Source organism: Tiliqua scincoides, chromosome 7 (assembly GCF_035046505.1).
Source record: "Tiliqua scincoides isolate rTilSci1 chromosome 7, rTilSci1.hap2, whole genome shotgun sequence".
Taxonomy (NCBI): Eukaryota; Metazoa; Chordata; class Lepidosauria; order Squamata; family Scincidae; genus Tiliqua; species Tiliqua scincoides.
The window spans coordinates 27802336-27822386 of NC_089827.1; the positions used below are offsets into that span (position 1 = coordinate 27802336).

The 20051-nt window shown below is 45.5% G+C and overlaps 1 protein-coding gene and 1 long non-coding RNA gene across 2 annotated transcripts in view; one reads left to right on the forward strand and one right to left on the reverse strand.

Moving 5' to 3' along the window:
* Nucleotides 1-12854, reverse strand: LOC136656871 (uncharacterized). The gene is made up of 3 exons (XR_010794720.1): nucleotides 12766-12854; nucleotides 401-491; nucleotides 1-300 (listed from the first exon to the last, which is right to left on the reverse strand). It is a non-coding gene; the product is annotated as an uncharacterized lncRNA (long non-coding RNA).
* Nucleotides 12076-20051, forward strand: part of DLD (dihydrolipoamide dehydrogenase) — a 23682-nt gene continuing 15706 nt past the window's right edge. Inside the window, exons 1-6 of the mRNA XM_066633265.1 lie at nucleotides 12076-12238; nucleotides 14237-14312; nucleotides 15371-15450; nucleotides 16748-16816; nucleotides 17889-17958; nucleotides 19843-19943. Coding sequence (XP_066489362.1) covers nucleotides 12200-12238; nucleotides 14237-14312; nucleotides 15371-15450; nucleotides 16748-16816; nucleotides 17889-17958; nucleotides 19843-19943 — 435 coding nt within the window. The 5' untranslated portion in view covers nucleotides 12076-12199. The remainder of the gene's footprint in view (nucleotides 12239-14236; nucleotides 14313-15370; nucleotides 15451-16747; nucleotides 16817-17888; nucleotides 17959-19842; nucleotides 19944-20051) is intronic.

Below are 20051 nucleotides of genomic sequence, written 5' to 3' on the forward strand. Positions count from 1 at the left end.
TTATTGTTTCAGAGAAGAGAGGAATGTTTACGGTTGGCATCAGGATAGGCTGCAAATTCTGAGGGAAAAAAGTGAAAGATAACGCAGGCTGCCCTGCACGGTTGTATGTGAATTCAGTTGTACACCCTCACTGGAAGTTGGCGTAGTACAGTGAGCAAGGGCCTAATTAGACAAATTTAAATATGGAACTACTGAGGACTGGTCTGTCCATGAGATATCACCTCAAGTGACAGACTGGAGCAGGCTGTCCTTTTTGCTGTCTTCCATCCTCTGCAACTCCTGATTCTCCTCCTGTGTTTTCTGTATTTGAAGAGACAGAGGGGGACATTGTCAGTTTGATTGCACATGAGACACGGATGATAGGGTGTATTGGGTCAGGAGTACCCCTGGCCAAGGTTACCTATCTGTTTCTGCTACAATAAGACTCAAGCGGCTGCAGGGATCATGGTGCTAGTTAGCCAAGACATGGCAATGTCCCAATCTGAAGGCATCTAAAAAGGCAGAAAAGTTCTTGATAAACACACCTGATGTAGACAGTAACCGTAACAAGTTCCAGGGAGGGAAGCAGGGCTAGGGAGTCAAGAGTGCTTTCCTAGAGGAAGACTTCTTGGAAGGTGGCTCAGTGGATGTTGAACTGCAGCTTGTTGCTCTCTGGGGAAAAGAGTGCAGGAAAGCAGATAGGAAGCTGGAAAGGAAAAGAGCAGTCTGATACCTGTCCTGGCACAGCAGTTCTTGGGTTTTGGAGGGAGCGCTAGACATAGTGCCAATGGGTCATGTGCAACATAGAGTGAAGGAGAGTCTGATCAGGCTTTTCAGAGACTTTTCCTATAGGGCAGGGGTGCCCAAACCCTGGCCCGGGGGCCACTTGCGGCTGTCAGGGGTTTCTAGTCCGGCCTGTGGGGAGTTCCCAATCTCCAATGGCACTCTGGAGACTTGCTGGAGCCCGCATTGGCCCAACGTAACTGCTCTTAGCGTGAGGACAACTGTTCAACCTCTCACCTGAGCTGTTGGATGAGGGCTCCCTCCACTACTTGCTGTTTCACATCTGTGATGCAGCAATGGCAGCAAAAGAAAGGCTGGCCTTGCTTTGCGCAAGGCCTTTCATAGGCCTTGAGCTACTGTGAGACCTTCATTCATTCATATAAGTTTCATCTCTAATACATTCATTTATGTAAATGTTAATGTAAATTAATTCTTTTTTTTCCCTGGCCCCCGACATAGTGTCAGAGAGATGATGTGGCCCTCCTGACAAAATGTTAGGACACTCCTGCTATAGGGCAACATAGAGTCTATTATGGGGTAAGTTCATTCTGGACCATTCTTTTAGTCCTTGATGACCGTTCATTGCATCCCAAGCAGAGATTGTCATCTCCTATTGAGCAGTACCCTGAGGAGAGTGTAGCTGGAACTTCTCACTTGCTCAGATGACTTGTATCCTGATTAGCTTAAGGCTCCTCATTGAATTTCTGATGAAACTGGTGAGGAAAGACAGAGCTGAAAGCACATCTCCTGTGACGATCCTGATTATCTCAGAGCCAGGAAGCTCCCAGGATATGAGCTGTTTGCAAGTCTAAATAGGATGGCCAAGCAAGGTGCAGCTTGTCATGGAATTTTCTATGGCAAGATTTCTGACAGGCTAACAAGGGGAGGGGCCGGTTGATCCAACAAACTGGGTTTGACTTTTTACTCAAAAGCCTGATAGCTTGCTGTCAGTTCATGCTACAACAATGTGATACTGTCGTGGTCATGCCTTCTTGGCATGCACCCAGCACTGTCCACACGTGCATATTAACTTGTTCGGCAACACCTTATTCCAACCATAAAGCCAAACTTAAATTGCACATAACTGAATTCACAACATGAATCACATTTCCTGGTTATACTTTGCCACATGAAAGAGATCAGCCATCTAAGTTATATGTCTGTATCTGAAATATGAAAGATTAAAATTGTTTCCACCAACAGGTGTATACTTCTATCATGTTCAAAACATAAATACAAGACCAGTTACTCCTGCTTGAAAAACATGTTGATGTTGCTTTATGTTGTTTGGGGGAGCAAAAACTTTCACAGGGGCCTACAGAATGGGATCGGTGAGGCCATGGCCCCTGTTTACTCTGTTGAAAAGTTATTGCACCTGAAACTGAACTTACTTCCCTGTAACTTCTCTCCCTCTGTTTCACTCCCCTTCCTAACTTCACTACTTGAAGTGACCTTGATTGGGAGACAATCACTTAAGGAGGGAAGGTAACTTGCAAATGAGAGCAGAATTGCTGCTTGTCACCCATGCACCCTTTCAGCGAAAAAAGGGTATTTTAAATCTGATTTTAAATCAGACATTTCTGCATGATTGGGGGGGCTTCTGTGCTTAAGCCCAATCCTATCCAACTTTCCAGCACCGGTGCAGCCACAATGCAGCCCTGAGGTAAGGGAACAAAGGTTCTCTTACCTTGAGGAGGCCTCTGTGACTGCCTCCCCAACACAGGATCCAGTGCAGGCCCCATTGGCACAGCTGCACCGGCACTGGAAAATTGGATAGGATTTGGCCCTAAAATTGCTATTACCATGTCTGGTTTGGCCCTAAGTGCGTGTACTGGGAAGTATCTAGTTCCCATCTCACCTCGACTATGAATTCACTAGATGGCCTCATTAGGTAAGCCAGTCTTTGTTCACCCTTAATTCTACTGCTGCAAAAATATTGACCTACCTTATAGGGCTGTTGTAAGAAGTCATGTAACACTGTGACCATTAGAATGTGTCACATAAATCCTAAGTATGTTGGTTCCTGGGCAGGGTCTAATGACCCATTATGTAGCTTGCTGAAGCTATGTAGGTCTAGATTTTATTAATGCTGGGACAGATGAATGTCTGGGAACTCCATGTATGAGTTCTATGGTGTAAAAAGGTGCAATACAATTTAAGCAAATAATTGCCCCATTTAAACATGTGAGAGCTGATGTTGTGTACTGGCTAAAAGACGGAGCTGTAAATTAGGACTTCTGTGGCTCAAACCTTCTGTCATGAACCTACTAGGTGATCTTAGATCAGTCACTCCCTCTCATCCTTGGCTGACACAACCTCCACTGCATCCCACAAATTGGCTGGGGCCAGGCCAGCAAGGAGAGGTAAGTAATGAAAACTTTTACCTACCTTCTCTGTTGCTCTGTGGTCTCTATGGGCTTAATCAGATCTATGCCAGTTCTTTTGCTGGCATAGGTCTGAACCACTGCCAGGGACATGTCAAGTCTAGGATGGGAACTCCAAATCTTGCAGGCTCCACTACCACTGAGATCCACTCTGTCCCGCCCCCAGTCCACCCCGTGGCCCACATGCCTACATCAACAGATGGGCTGCACAATGCTACTTTTGGTGTGTGGCCTCCCAACCTTTACACTGGCCTCTGTAGTCTGCAGACTTTTGGAGAGGTGGCTGAGATGGCGGACCACAGGATACACTGGTGAACCTCATGGTCCGTCAGTGCATCCCAAAGATAGGATTGGGCTGTTATTTATCTTACAGCTTATTACAACAATACACATGAAGCACTTTGCAGTCTCAGAAAGCACTGTTATGTTCTTCTGCTTGATCATGTATTTTAGATCCTGTAGATTTTAAATCCCGCAGACCCTCACTAACTCTTCTGGTTTCTCTTATTCCACTGTCTACTTTTTCCATATCCCCTATTATTGTTTGATTCATGTCATAAATTTTTCACACCTTGTTTAATGTATTAATGTTCATGATAGCTTTCCTCCTGTGACAAATAATAGTTGTGTAGAGGGTCCCAACCTAGAAAGTTTAATTTAACACTCCAACCACACTGCAGGCCCAGTCTTATCCAACTTTCCAGCACCTGCGCAGCTGCAATGCAGCCCTGAGGTAGGGGAACAAATGTTCTCCCCCTTCCCTACGTCTTTGCCTGAGATGTGGCTCTCTTTGAGCTTTGCCTGAAATAAAGGATTTATGTGGAAGTAGATGGGTGGCAAAGAGTTACCAGGAAGGAAGCACAGGGGACTGACTTTCCATGTTGTCTGAACCTAAGAGGGCTGGAGAACAGATGCTTCAGAGTCAATGAAGATGGAATTTTAATCATGTTATCGGCACTTGAATTTTTTTCTTTCTTTCTATAGATAACAGGTGTGTGTACTTAATATGTATTGGACATGCAGGGCCAAATCCTATCCAATTTTCCAGTCCCGGTGCGACTGTGCCAATGGGGCGTGCACTGCATCCTTTGGTGGGGAGGCAGTGATAGAGGCCTCCTCAAGGTGTGGGAATAACAGGTATAGAAAGGTTTACTTGTTCCATATTCTTGTTTTTCCATCTCAAATTATTCCACCAGAAGTAACTTTTTCTCCTCTAAACACAGGGCCAGCCCAATGCCTCCTGTTGCTCCACTTACCTGAAGATGCTCCAGTTTCTGCTTCTTCCACCCTCCAATGTTCTAGCTCAGCACCCTCCTCTTCCTCTCTGTCCCTCTTTTCCTTTTCCAATTAAGGAAGTGGAAGGAGAAGGAGGGGCAGTGGGGATTAGAAGATGGACAGAATAGGCACCCCCTCCCCAACAATCTGCTGCCTGAAGCAACCTAAGTTGCTCAGTTGGCCTCATGGATGGGCTGGCCCTGTCTATTGTGTATCAGTAGGGATAGTGATCAAGGTGTGTCTCAGTAGTGATGTGAATGATAAAAAGGAGACTGTGCAGTAGGGTAGGAGTGGAATTGTACCTGGCCAAGCACTTCAGTGTTGGGGACATTCAGGGAAACAAGAGAGTGCAGCTGAACAAAGGTCAGCTCTTAAAATCTGGTTAGAAGCACTGGTTAGAAAGCCGCTGTTGCTGTGCTGTGTCACGCAATGAAAGCTTTGTTTTTAAGAGGTGCCACACCTGAGTCCCCATTCCCTATTGTATCTAAAGTTGCAATCTTACTCACACTTCAGACCATGACAAACATGCAAAAACCCACTTGGGCTCTAATGGGTCTTCTCAGGTCTATGACAGTTCTTTTGCTGGCATAAGTCCAAGAGGACTCCTTGGTTGGGCCAGGAAGGAGGGAACAGGATCTTGGCATGTGCTGCTGCCACTGAAATGCAAGCCCTCCTACCCCTAAAATGCCCTTGGTTTGGCCCACTACCTACCTGAGCATTCCCTGAACAGCCCCAATGCCACCTTATCTGCTCTAGCAGGGTGTCCAGGAGCCACTAGCACATATATGGAACTGCTCACCATTTGTGTTGGTGGCTCCGTAGAGCACAACAGTGGCATAGCTTTTGCAGTGCTGCACCAAGACGTAAGGCAGTGGATCATAAGATCCATTGTAGTTAAATCCTCAATAGGATTGGGATGTAAGTTCTGTTATTGAGAATGCTCTTTATGGGCAGGATATAGGATTGACTCTGACTCTCCCAGAAACTTTAACCATTGGCATACCTTCATTGTCTACTGGCACTTGAGGTGTTAATAGAAGAGACAAGTCATAGCAGTAACTGAAATGAACCTATTGCAGTTTATTAAAGAATTATTGACTGTATGTGGCAGGGATTTGTTGGAGCCACTGTGCTGAGCCACAAGTCGAGTCGTGAGTCTCTGACCCCCTGACTCAAGTCAACTCACAAGTCATAACAGGCGACCATTGTGACTCGTCCTGAGCTGCTCGAGTCCAAGTCATTATGAAAAATGAGTTGCGGCACTAGTCAGGCGTGGCCAAAAAAATAAAAAAAGCAAGCACACACACACAAAAGCACCACAAAAGTGAGTCAGGACTTGAGTCAAATCAAATCAAGTCACTGGCCCTAAGTGGTGAGTTGAGACCAAGTCAGTGACATCTGTGACTCGAGTTAACATGTGTCATGAAAAATGTGTATTTTTGCAACTTGAGTTGAGTCTTTACAAGTCGATTTCTCATCCCTGGTATCTGGGAGAGGAAGAAAACAGAATCACACAGAGGCAATAGATATCATTATGTTTGATCATTCAGAGGTGTCATAGCCTAATCCTGAGCTGCCTGATGTGGGGGCTGCCGCAGCAGCAAAATGGCTGCCACGGCATCTTGAGTGTGCCGGGCAGCTGGCAGTGGCTCCTCAAGAGAAGGGAACATTCCTTCCCTTCCCCCAGGTAAGGGAAGCAGCCCTGCAATGAGGCTTCTTGCTTCTGCATTGGCTATTTAGACAGCGCAGAGGCAAGATGCCTCGTGTTGCGCTGCAAGGACCAACACAGGGCTCTGGATCCAGTGGAGCTAAGCTCCACTGGTCCCATCCCCCTCCTGCTCCCCTCCCTTCCCCCTGCCACACCTCTCCTGCCTCTCCCCTGGAATGCCTCCCCCTATGCCCCCACTTACCTCTCTGCTACCCGGTGCTCACCTGGACCTCCAGGCAGTGGTCACCCATCTTCTGCCCAGTGCTGGCTCAGCACAGGCTCGCATGAACCAGTGCCCACTTTGGCCAGGCGGTATGTGTCACAGGTGTGCCTTATGGCACATTTGTGACACTACACGCTGGCGATGAACCAGTGCACCAGGTTCTGAATCAGGTCCTTAGAACTCACATTTCTCTGCAACTGACCGGGGCTGTGCTATTGCTAGAGAGGGGAAGAGGACTAGCAAGGTAGATGGTGGCCCCTTTTGTAACCCTGAGAGAAAGAGAGGCAGTTCACAGGGGAAGGGAGGAGAATGCTAGCATGATAGGAAATGAGACTATTAACCTAGAAGGTAAAGAAGAAGAGGCTTGGGGCTCCTTAAGTCTTGCTTCACAGTCCAACTGGAAGCCCTCTGTATTTCCATCTTGCCATACTGTACCTTTCAGCTCATATAAGCAGCCCTGGAAAGGAAATTTCCTTCTCTCGAATGTACTCAAACTACTGCCCCGATCCCACCACCCAGCTGGATTAGGTGGAGATCACAAAGGTACCATGCTTATAGCTGACCTGATCTCTGTCCTGGACAGATCAACCTACCCTGATCCGGCTACCCATTAGCCACAATTTCTCATATCTTTTCGCTCACTCCCCTACCTATGAAGCTGCCTTTGACTGAGTCAGGCGATTGGTCCATCTAGCTTAGTATTGTTAACATGGATTAGCACAAGTTCTCTTGGACCTCAGGTGAGGGTCTTTCCCAACCCTCACTGGTGAAGTCAGGGGTTGAATCTGAGGCATCTGCAAGGAAAACAGAAGACCCATCCCCAAATGATCATTAAAAAAAAAATACATCCATGATCATTCCTTCATCTGTTACATTTTAATCACACCTTTCCTCCAAGGTGTTGAGTGACACATATGACATTCTATTGCTCACTCTATGAGGTTAGAGTAGACTGAGAGTGCCTGATCCAAAGTCACCCAGCGAGCATCATAGCTGAGTAGGAATTGGAACTCTGATCTTCAAGTCCAGCACTAGTCATTCTACCACCATACAATGGATGTGATGCTAAAAATGTTATTCTGAAAGTCTATCATTATCAACAGAGACATGGATTTGTGTATATTACCAATTGCGCATATTAGTCTATCAATGTGACTGAAAATGTTCTGGGTTGTTTGCATAAATCTTTACAATAAACTTCAGGATAATTAATACTAATCAGGTGTATCTCCAAAAAATAATGACACAATCTGTTTTAGCCATAGGTTTCTAATTTATCTTTGGTTATTAAAAGGACAGTGAAGGAATGATAGAGAACTTTTTAGTATGGGAAATGAGGAAATGCTGCCCCCTGTGGGGGACTGTGTTTTGTTGCTGCGATAAAATGAATGATGGAAAATCTATTTCTCTTTTAGAGAAGATCTTTTAAGAGCAGTTCTTCTCATGTTTGCAACAAATAGGGAACCATGTGGGAAAGACATCTTTATTTCTCCCTCAAGGATCCTCTACAGAATCATATTCCATCATATGACCATCTCTTGATTCCACCAATCTAAACAACTACCGACCAGAATCTTATCTTCTTTTTTTGGGTAAGGTGATTGAGTGGAGGTACCCCATCTCAGCTCCAGGGGGTCCTAGATGAGACTGATTATCTGGACTCCTTCCAATCTGGCTTCAGGTCAGGTTTTGGGACAGAGACAGTTGCACTGTTGGAGGACTAGACAGGGGTGTGCGTCTCTGTTGGTTCTGCTGCACCTCTCAGTGGCTGTTGATACCATTGACACCACCACGGTATCCTTCTGGGCCAGCTGGCTGAGCTGAGGATTGGGACACTGCTTTGCAGTAGTTCTGTTCCTTCTTGGCTGACAGGCCCAGACAGTGATGTTGGTGGACTTCTGTTTGGCACTCCGGCCTTTACAATATGGGTTGCCACAGATTCTATTCTGTCCCCCATGCTTTTTAGCATCTTCATGAAACTACTGGAGGACATCATCCAGGAATTTGAAGTGGGGTGTCACCAATATGCTGTTAACACTCAGCTCTATCTCTCCTTGCCATCTTGTTCCAGGGAGGCTGTGGGAGTCCTGGAGCGATGTCTGGAGGTGGTTGGGGTCTGGATGAAGGCCAATAGGTTGAGATTGAATCCAGAAAAGACAGAGGTCCTTCTGGTCGGGAAATCTTCAATGCAGGTATTGAGTCATCTGCCTGCTCTGAACAGGGTTGTACTCCCCCTGCAGGAACAGGTGTGCAGTTTGGGGGTGCTCTTGGACTCACAGCTTTCCCTGAAGAATCAGGTTGCAGTTGTGGCCAGGGATATGTTTGCCTAGCTTTGGTTGGTGTGCCAGATGCAGCAGTATTTGAGTCGACTGGATCTGACCACGGTGGCCCATGCCCTAGTGACTTCTAGATTGGATTACTGTAATACGCTCTATGTGGAGCTGCCCTTAAAGACAGTTCAGAAGCTGCAATTAATGCAAAATGTGATGGCCAGGGTGTTTACAGGAGCTAGGCAGTTTGATTCCGTTGGACCGATGCTTTGGCAACTGCACTGGCTGCCCATTCACTTCCAGGCCCAATTCAAGGTGCTGGTTTTGACCTTTAAAGCCCTTCACAATTTGGGTCCAGGTTATCTGAGGATCCACCTTCTCCCATATTTTCCGGCCTGCCCACTTAGGTCATCTGAGGGGGCTTTCCTGCAAGTGCCGCCTTTCTCCCAAGTTAGGGGAATGGTGGCACAGGGGAGAGGCTTCTTGGTAGTGGCGCTACTGGGAAAATTAAAATCTACCCCCTCCCTCATGGCATTTTGGCAAGAGCTCAAAACTCTTTTGTTTCGTCTGACTGATGGGTTGTCTGCCTCCTGCGCCTCTATAGCAGTTCCTTGAATGTTAATAGTTTTGCCTTCCTCCAATTGGTTTTGTTTTATTTATTTATTTATTAGATTTTCCCCACTGTTTTTATAAATTGTATTTTTTTACTCTATAAATTTTAAGTTGCCTTGGGCATCTGCTCCGGCAGAGGAAAGGCAGGATAAAAAAAAAATCTTTTAAATAAATAAATAAATAAATAAATAAATAAATAAATAAATAAATATTCAATTGTGATAATCCAAAGCTCAGCGCAAGCAAGGGTAATACTCAAACACACATTCTGGCTTTTCCTCTATCTTTGTTTCCCTTTCCTAAGATAACAACACAATCACATGCACAATCCTTACTCAGAAATAAATCCCACTAAATTAAATGGGCCTAAATTCCCAGATAAGTCTCAGTGTGCAATCCTATACTATAATACGTATAGTAAGGTCAGTTAACCTCCATGGGCTTAATTCTAAACAGACATGCATAAGATTGTACTGCTTGTCTTAACCAACCCGGCTTCATCCCCTGATCCATAGAATATGTTTTATACATGGGCAATGGGCCATGCTTATAAGGAGAGATGAATGCCATGTCAGGCATTCACTGTGGTTCCAAGTTATGTTAAAGAAAACATCTCAGAAACCTGCTTCTACCATACAATCAATGTAGGTATTATTGTGACCATAAAGAACTACAGCACTGTACTCATAAGAGTGGTCTACTTGTGTGAACAGTGTTGAAAGCCAGTGCTAAAATTATATTTTGAAAATGTTTGTTTCTCATGTCTGAAGTGGTCTGCTGGTGTCTGTAGTTAATTGTGGGGATTAGTAGATAGTAAGGTCTGCATCAGTTCTTGAAAAATCATGGAAATTGCTGCTCAGATCTTCACCGAGTCCCGGTTTCAGATATTATCAGAAACACAACATTAAGTTTGCACGTACTGAATTTTAAGGCTGCTGTGCAATCCTGTGTACATTTCCTTGGCATAAATCCCATTGAACTCAGATGCACTTACTTTGAAGAAACTAGGGCTGTACACAATATACCCATATGATTTGGGACCCTCTGTGGCAGCATTAGGGTCTTTTTACAGCCTGATACATGTGATTGACACCTGGTCTCTACTTCCACTTCCTGCTGCATGTCTTGAGCTTAGACATAAACATGCAGCAGGCATTCCTTCATTGCATAAGAACACAATAGCCCTGCTGGATCAGGCCAAAGCAGTAACACACAGATTGTGGACCGAGAGGGCCACAAGCCCCAGGTACCAAGCTGCAAGAAGGTAACAGAGGCTGTCTCCCAATTTTTAAAATCTTGTTATTTTGGCATACCATCATGTTATATATCATTCAACACCTAATTTCATGCAGAAGGCAATGAAACAAACTGCATTGAAATATATCTATTCTATCAAACGTTATAGCCAAAAAGCCAGAAAAGGAAAACACAACTGCTTTATGTAACAAAAAGTGGATTACACTGGGAATCTTGTAACAAAAGGTGTACACTGTATCAAAAAGTGGATTACACTGGGATTACCTCTGGGAATAAATACCTTGTTGTAAGCATTTCAGAAGACCAATTGTATTCCAGTGGCGGACCGGCCATTAAATCAAAGGGGCAAATGCCCCAGGCGTGGAATCTTGCGTGCCTATAGGACCACTTGAAAGCCGGCTCCTGACGCGGTCAGAAACTGTGCTTCTGGTTTGCCGGGAGCAGTTTAAAGCATTGGGGAAGCTTCAGGAGGCTTCATGCATCCTGGAGTCATGCGAGGTTCCCTGCGCTCCAGGTAAGTTGGGGGGGAGATATAGTATCTCACAGTGGCCCACCAGATGCCTCAGTGAGCACACAAGACACCAAGGGACCTGTATCCTGGTGCCCTCCCTTGCACCAGCAGCGGACCTGCCATTCACTGAACGGGGCAAATGGCCTGGTCAAATGGCCCGGTTGCGTAGCCTCATGCACCTCTAGGACCATGTGGGAAGCTGTCTGAGGCTTCTGACATGGTTGGAAACTCTGCTTCCAGTTAGCCAGAATCACAGTTTAAGACCATGGGGAAGCTTTCAATGCCTTCCCTGGCTGGTCCTGGGGCTGCACGAGGCTTTGTTTTGCTCCAGGTGAGGGGGGGCTGGCTTTGTGCGGGGGGGGGGGAGGCGCCACTGCAGGCATTTTCCCTGGGGCACCACCAGGGGAGGTCCGCTACTGCCTTGCACCTGGCATTCTGAGACACCCAACTTCTAATACCAGCAGGTTGCACAAAGCCATCATGGCTTGTAACCTGCGATGGACTTTTCCTCCAGAAATCTAGTCCAGCTTCCTATATGTTACAAGGGCCCATCAGATGCCTCAGGCAGCACACAAGGGACCTGCATTGTGATGCCCTACCTGGCATTCTGAGGCAGCCCCCTTCTAAAACCAAGAGGTAGCATACACCCATCATGGCTTGCAACCTGTGATGGACTTTTCCTCCAGAAATCTGTCCAATCCCTTTTTAAAGGCATCCAGGCCAGATGCCATCACCACATCCTGTGGCAAGGAGTTCCACAGACTGGAACTTGCTGGGTGAAGAAATATGTTCTTTTGTGCTATCATCATATCTTGTGGTAAGGAGCTCTGCAGCTGCTCCAATTTAGCAGCTGTCCCCTGGCTCCGGTGTGGTGCGAGAGGGAAAGGAGCCCCCCCATCCACTCAATCGGTCACCATATCTTGTGGCAGGGAGTTCCACAGACACTCCATTTCCTGGCCCTGAGGGAAAGAGTGAGAGGGAAGGGAGCACCCCCTCCTCTCTTCGGGGACGCCACCAGCTGCAGCGGAGGCCGCCGTCCACCAGGGGCGCGCAGGAGCTGCTGCAGGAGGCGGCCCCAGCTCGGCGTCCCGGGAAGTGCGGGCGCCTGCGCGAGTCCTGGGAGACCTTGGTGGTGCCGCTGCAGCCTGTCGCGGAGGCTGAGCGAGGGGTCCTGAGGGTCGTCTGGGCGGCGGCAACATGCAGAGCTGGAGCCGGGTGTGCAGCGGTCTCGCGCAGGTACGGGCCGCTGGCGCTGCGAGCGCGCAGGGAAGGACGTGCCCGGCCCGGCCCGGCTGCAGGCCTGCTGCGGCCCGCCTGGGAGACACGCCCAGCCCGCCGAAGGGAGGGCCGGTGGGGCGCCCGGGGGCTGCGGGGAGGCTCCTGGGGCCTTTGCAGGTCTGTGCTGCGCGGTGGCCCTCCTGGAGCCTCGCAGTCAGCCCAAGCCTAGAGGTCTGCTCAGAACTAAGTCCCATTGCAGTCAGCGGGGCTTGCTCCCTAGGGACGCGGCCTGTGTCACTTTGTCAGGCAGCAGCTCGAGAGGTGAAGACACGCAGAGCCGTGCTGGGGAAGGCTGAGCCTGCGGGACGCCTGCTCGTCAAGGAAGAGAAGAGGGGCAAGCCGAGCAGCTGTCAGGGCAGCCGTGGTCGATCCCAGGGACATGGGTTGTGGGTGCCTCACATGGTGGGACTCCAGTGGGGAGGCACTGCCTCACCTGACTCCCCACCCACCACACATCCTATTGGTCTATTGGCAGATGTGCTCACCAGTCAGATATGAGAGGCTCCTTCCACAAACACGTTGCTCAGTGTTGGCCAAGTTCACACTGCAGTGTATATGTGGATCCCTGCAAGTCACAACCCAACTGAGCTGCACGGCTGTATAGCATGTGGGAGGCAAGTAGGAGTGTGCCCTTGACCTTATCCCAGAGTCAGCCCTCTCAGTCCTGTGTGATTGCCACAAAACAATGCATACCTGTGTTACTTATGCATACCCTTTTTATTGTGCCATACGCTGGTCACATATGCATTAATTGGTTTAGGACTTAGCTTGACCTCTGTGAGTGACTGCAGTGAACTTAAGCAAGACACGTGGGCAGTGGTGGCATGCCAGTTGCTTCAGGGCATATCCAGCATATACAGGCAGTGAGTTTCACAGTGCAGTATTTTACCTACCAATATGTGCCTGAGTGAAAGCGTAGTCTTTCTATGTCTTCCTTGAAATATATGTTCACCAAAATACTCTTCTTCCATGGCTGATGAGCAGTTCTTAAGTTTCAAATTCTGACTCGATAGCCCAGTTTGTCATACATCTTTGTACTAACCAAAGTAATTTATTCCTTTGCTTTGGCTTTTCTAAGTTGAAATTTCAAAAATGAAGGGGAGAGAGTATGTGTTCTGTAGTATTTTAAAATGAAGGACATACCTTGTTCTGCAGTAATACCATCTTATGACAAGGGATATTTGGCTGTTCTGTGGGGACTTTTTGTATGCTGCACCATGTCCTGAAGTGTTTAGAAGTTAGCATGTCTTGTATTCTGATTGGTTAAACTTCATCTTGCTGTATGACTAGAGCCAAATATGACCTTGAGTTTGATTCCAAAGGCCAAATGTCAAACGAAGTGAGGAAGTGTTTGTTTATGAACTTATCTGCACATAGTCTTTATCCTTTCCTACCTGCAATAGATGACAATCTCCAAAATGGTGCTCATAAAAATGTATCAATGGTCTGGATTGACTTAGCTGCTGTGAGCACAAAAACTTATTTAACTTGCATTTTTCTAATTCTTTATCAGTTAGTGGTAATAAACAGAAGTATCATTCAGTAAGCAAAAATCACATCTGCAAGATTTGTTTGTTTTTTACAAAATATATAGCTAATAAAAGTTTACTACTCCACTGTAGTTGATAAAAAAAATAGACATTGAGGATTTGGAGAAGAAGCAAGAGGGGTGATGATGAGTTGTGCATCCCCTAGGGCTGCCTAGAGCTGAGATGGGAATAAAAATCCATATTTTCCAGACTTTACTTTGCATTATGGTGCCTTTGCTCAGTTTAGAAAAAAGTACTGTATTTGTTCAAAATAACAAAACAATGAATTTTAATCAATGTAAAAATAGATGCCGCCTCTTGAGTGATAAGTCACCCTATTCTGTTTTGTCCTAGGTGTGTACTTTAATATACATATTCTCCGTAGGGGGGAAATCTAATCATTCTTTTTTCTTTCCTTTTCTATCAGAGAAGCCATTTTAGCAGGATCCACTGTGGCTTACAAGGTATTTCTGCAGTGCCTTTAAGAACCTATGCTGATCAAGGTAAATATTATTATTATTATTATTATTATTATTATTATTATTATTATTATTATTATTAATAACAGTATTTGTATACCGCTTTTCAACTAAAAGTTCACAAAGCGGTTTACAGAGAAAAATCAAATAACTAAATATCACTTAGCCTTAAGTTACTTGCAGCCCTTGACATTTGGTTTAAAGTGTCTTTGGTCCACCATTACTCTCTGCATTGTGTTTCTCAGGATCATTCAGAAGCAAATAGATACCAGCTACTATACCACACACAGTAGTATCTAAAAGTAACTCCCCAAGCTATGTTTTTTGGGTGATGTCTGTGCATTTAGGTCCTTCCATACAGAATAACCTCACTGCCACTGTGTGGCAGTGGCACACTGTGCCACTTTAAAACCTCACTGTGCCATTTTAATAACCTCACTGTGCCACTTTAAAATGCATTGCACTAGCACCTGGGAAGGGATCAGGTCCCCTATTTCATGTGCTTTTAAGGAAACACAGCTGAAAATTGTGTGCCTCTGTTAAATTAGTAGTGGGTTCCTTTGAAATAATGGAAGGAGGGGCCTGTTCTGTGCCCATTTCTGTGTTTTTGATGGAAAACATGGCAATGTTTGCACTTATTCATCCATATGAAATAAGATATGTTTTGTACTGTACTGTACCGAAGTGTGGAGTGTTGCTGTCCCAGTATGGTGCTGTATGATATATTAAAGTCCAGTAGTTTCCCCCCAAATAAGCAATTTAATATTTTATGCCTCTGTACAAGTTTCTGCTCATGGTTCCTGATTCAGCAAGTGATGGAAACCTGTTTCACTGTTTGGATTTGCTTTGCTACATTGGGTTGAAAATGAATACCATTTTATCATCTTTTGTTCAGAAATCTTTTGGTAATTGGAAAGAAAGAAACATCTTTCTGTCATTTAAAAAATTGTGTTTTCTATCAATCCATTAAATATACTTTGCAATACAGTTGTTTTTTGTTGCGAATCTTAAAATAGTCTATCTCTTCCAATATCGCCTTACTTCCACTTAAAATACAAAATTGCATCTATATTTTCTCACAGTTGATGCCGATGTTACTGTCATTGGATCTGGTCCTGGGGGGTATGTTGCTGCTATCAAAGCTGCTCAACTTGGCTTTAAGGTGAAGAAACATGGTAATGTAAATCACTTAATGTGGCATTAATCCAGATGATCTTGCAAAGGGTTCATGCTGTGATGTCAACACTACAGGCAAAAGACTGTTTCTAGTTTGGCAGTCTATAAATGATGGCCTCTGTAATTGATTGCTTTAATTTTACTGCCCGCAGTCTAAACAAATTGCTACACAGGCAGTAAAAAGAGTTGCTTGATTGAGAAATGCTTTTGCACATGTAAGGATTATATACAAATTTCACATGCGCAAAGATAAAGCACATGAAGTACGTTAGTTATCTGATGAGTGGAGATTATCTTGAGTTTATTTTGAAATGAAAGCTTAGACAAAGTTTTTCATGAAATTCTGTCATTCTCATTTCATCTTTTAGTGGTGTGGCTTGTATTGCATAGAAAATAACAGGACCTGGGAGGCAGGTGTTTTAGAGATAATTCCTGTTTTCATGAGAAAGATTTAGATGTTGTGTTACTTCTGGCCAAATTAATCATGTCTTGAAAACTAGATCTGTTTAGAGCAGCGTTTTTCAAACTCTCATGGAGTTTGAAAACCGCTCTAAGTTATTGTGGGGGTGGGGGGAGGCAGCGGGGACAGGGGAAGGCAGGGGGCTGCAGGGGCTTGGCTGCACTTACCAGAGCCTCCTGCAACCTCCCGGGGGTGCAGAGAGCCCTGCGTGACTGTCTGCAGGGCTACCTGAAGCTGAAGAAGTGAAAGTGGAGCAATCACACTCCACTTCCGATTTTACGGAGGCGGGGCGCGATCGCTCCACTTTCACTTCTTAGGCTACAGGGAGCGCTGCAGACAATCGTGCAGGACTCCCCGCATCCCTGGGAGGCTGCAGGAGGCTCCGGTAAGTCCACCCAAGCCCCTGCAGCCCCCTGAGCCCCACCCACCTAGGGATCGCGTCGCTGCCTCCTCCCTACCTCCTCTTAAGGGGGCAGAGGCACTGGCCCTCAGGCTGGAGCATCGCGATGCCCCAGTTTGAAAAGCTCTGGTTTAGAGGATATTAGAACATGTCTACCAGCTCATTTTCTTTGAATATTCACTGTTTTATTTAGTAACAAAATTTACAACTTTGCAAAAATATGTGAGCATTGCTTGGGGAAGTGCTGTTTATGAAAATTCTACCCTGAAAATGAACTGTTTCAGATATGCTGCTAGGTATATCCTTAAAATCTAGGATGGAATTTTCTGTAGGAAAACTGCACAAAAGGCTAGTTTGAACTGTGGAGAAAGATTGTAAATAAAACTATCTGGGATTTTAAAAAATGCCTCTTTTAAATCCTAGACTGTGTGTGTGGAGAAAAATGAAACACTAGGTGGAACATGTTTGAATGTTGGATGCATACCTTCCAAGGTGAGTCAAGGGATTTGTTTTGATGGTACTATTTTGAAGACTGTATTAATATAAATGTTTTTGCATAAAGTTAGTTGAGTCTTATTCATGGTATACAAAACTTAGATCAACACAAGAGTTTTACTTTTAAAATTGTAGAAAATTTGCTTTTTTTGAATGGGATTTTGTATAATTCAGTACAGGAATAGATTTACTGTTGCAATTTTGGTAAATGTTGGTTTCAGGTTATGATAAAGTGTATCACTTTTCATGATCTACAAACTGTTAATGCACTTGCTGCTCTGAGGACCATTTCTGGCCTACTTTTTAGAACATGTGAGTGGGACTTGACCAGGAAATCAAGATGGCAGCAGCCATCACAAACATGCCTTAAGCAGGTTTGTGATCACTCGCTTGTAAGCAGGGCTGGTGGGAAAGCCTGCACTGGCTTTCTGGCATTGTATCTGGGTTTTCAGCCACCAGAGGAGGCGAGTACTCCACTGAGTAGCATGGGGCGGGGGGAGGGTGGAACAAAAGGCGAGGAGGGGCATTTCTAGGTGGGGGTGGGTGGATCAGGCCTGGGAGCAGGTGAGAATTGTTGGAGGAGGTCTTCGCCATATCCTATCCTCCCTCCTGGGCCTGGCAGCTTTACATGGGGCTTCTTGTGCCAACAAATTAGCTGGTGCAGATCCAAGAAGCCTCATTGAGCAGGCTGGGGCTCAGCATGGGGTAAGGGGAAAAATATCCTCTTACCCCAAGGAGACTTCTAGCCTGCTCCTAACCTTTGCTAGAAACAGTGTAGGTCATTCGGCCCAGCTGCCTCAAGGTAGATTACAATTGGCCTGCCCGTGTGTGAACTCCATTGAATAGCATTGCATTGTGAAGCGAGGTAAAATGAATGTTCTTTATGGTGATGGAATCTGTGATGGCCCATTTACACATGATCTTGGAACTTGTTATTGCTGTCAAGTAATAAACGTGCAGTTATGTAACAGCACTGAAACTGCTTTGATTTGCAATGTTAAATTGATTTATCCTCATCTTAGGATAGCTGTGGTATCTTCTGTGTGTTTCATAATTTTTTATTTGGTAGGCCTTGCTTAACAACTCACACCTGTATCATTTGGCCCATGGAAAAGACTTTGCTAGTAGAGGAATTGAAAGTAAGTATTCTGTATATGTATTGATGTTCAGCTATTCTAGGTTTTATTGTGTCAGAAATATTGTGATGACAGTGAGGTGTTTACTAAAGGCTTAACCTTGGATATATGCAAGGGTTCCACCTGCCCAGCAGAGCTTATCCACCCCTCACTCCAGCTCTTTATGCTCCCCAAAAGCTGCATCTGAGTATCAGAGGTCTCTCTCGAACAGTGTGTGATATGGGGTGTTTGAGGCGAATGGGGAGAATAGGCCACACCCATGAATGCTCAAGTGCAGTCTTCAGGGATCCAGGGCTTGCTTTATACCCTGTCCTCCAAAAGAAGATAGTTCATGGAAAATCATTGTGAGGAATAAGGTTGTCCTGCTGGTAACAAGATTCAGGGCCAAATCCTATCCACCTTTTCAGTGCTGATGCAGTTGTGCCAATGGGGCATGCACTGAATACTGGGGGGCAGTCATGGAGGCCTCCTCAAGAAAGGGGGAATGTTTTTTTCCCTTCCTCACGGCTTCATTGTGACTGTACTAGTGCTGGAAGGTTGGACAGAATTGGGCCCTCCGTCCATTGAAAAACACGTGCAGTATATTTAAGCCAATTTGACTGTGAAATGACTTGGTTCTGTTGCTTGCTGATATTGCTTTTTCATTTCATAAATATTTCCCATGTAATATTTATCTAAGGCATTTATATCCTGCCATTTAATATTATGTTCAAAGTCTCTAAGAGAGGACTAAAAATATAACAGCAATTAGAACAAATTAAAATTATGGAGTACATAAATAATGTATACAGCAACAAACATGATAGAACAGCACTTAAATAAGAGACTTAGGGCCCAATCCAGAGGAGTGTACTTTGGTTCAGTGTCAGCATGCACTGATGCAAACGTGCTGTAAGGCATGTTTGCGAGCATTCTCACCAGCCCAGTGCTAGTGAGCTTATGCAGAGAGGTAAGCTGGGGCAGGGGGAGGCCAGGAGAAGGTGTTCCGGGGTGGGTGGAGGGTGGTGGAAGGGTGTTGTGGGGGGAGGCGGGGCAGGACTAGCAGAGCTCAGCTTCACTGGATTCAGAGCCCTGTGCCTGGCCTCACAGCTCAACATGAGGCATCCTTCCTCTGCACCAGCTAAATAGCTGATGAAGAGTCGAGTAGCCCCATTGCAGGGCTGCTTCCCTTACTCGTGGGAAGGGGGCAAATGTCCCCTTCTCCTAAGAAGCCTCCGCCGGCTGCTCAGTGCACTCAGAATGCAGTGCATTTTGGCACTGCAGCAGCCCCATGTGCCGGGCAGCTCAAGACTGGGCTGCCTACTGGCAGCATACAATCCACCGTCTGCTAAAAGCCAAGAAGAAAATAAGGTCTTAAGTTGGCACCTAAAAATTGAGCATCAGCACTGCTGAATTCCTAGGGAAGAAATCACATAATTGAGGTCCCCCAGTCTTCTCCAACTTCCTAGCACTGATGCAGCCATGTCAACAGGGCATGTGCAGCATTCTGTGGTAGGTTGAGGTCTCTTTAAGGTAAGGGAAAGTTTGTTTCCTTACTTCAGGGCTACATTGCCACTGCACCAGTGCCACTGCACCAGTGCTGGATAGAATTGGACCCTGAGATATTATTAGGAAGGGGGAGGAGAAAATGCTGTGTCACCAATTTCGCTGCTGAAGGTTGCACTGCTTCAAGGATTATGCATGTTCATGTGGCAGAATATTGTATGATACAACTGCAAAGACAAATGTACAAATGTGTGGTTGGTGTTCTTCGTAATTGTTGGATAGCTGCTTTGGTCAGTAAAGATAGTACATATTTTGTGTCATGTAATGGCACTGTAACTTACCCTTAAAGTGTAAAGCATTCAAAAATACCACCAAAAGAACCTGTACTGAAATATTTTATAGTTGCGGGAATCCGGTTGAATTTAGAGAAGATGATGGAGCAGAAGAGTGGGGCAGTGAAGGCCTTAACGGGTGGAATCGCTCATTTGTTTAAACAGAATAAGGTACTGTATGGTCCGCGTGTGAACAAAGGCAGCGTATTTTTTCCTCTGACAACTTGCTGGGAAAAGTACAAACTGTATTCCTTTAATATGTGGAAATTTCCTGACTCA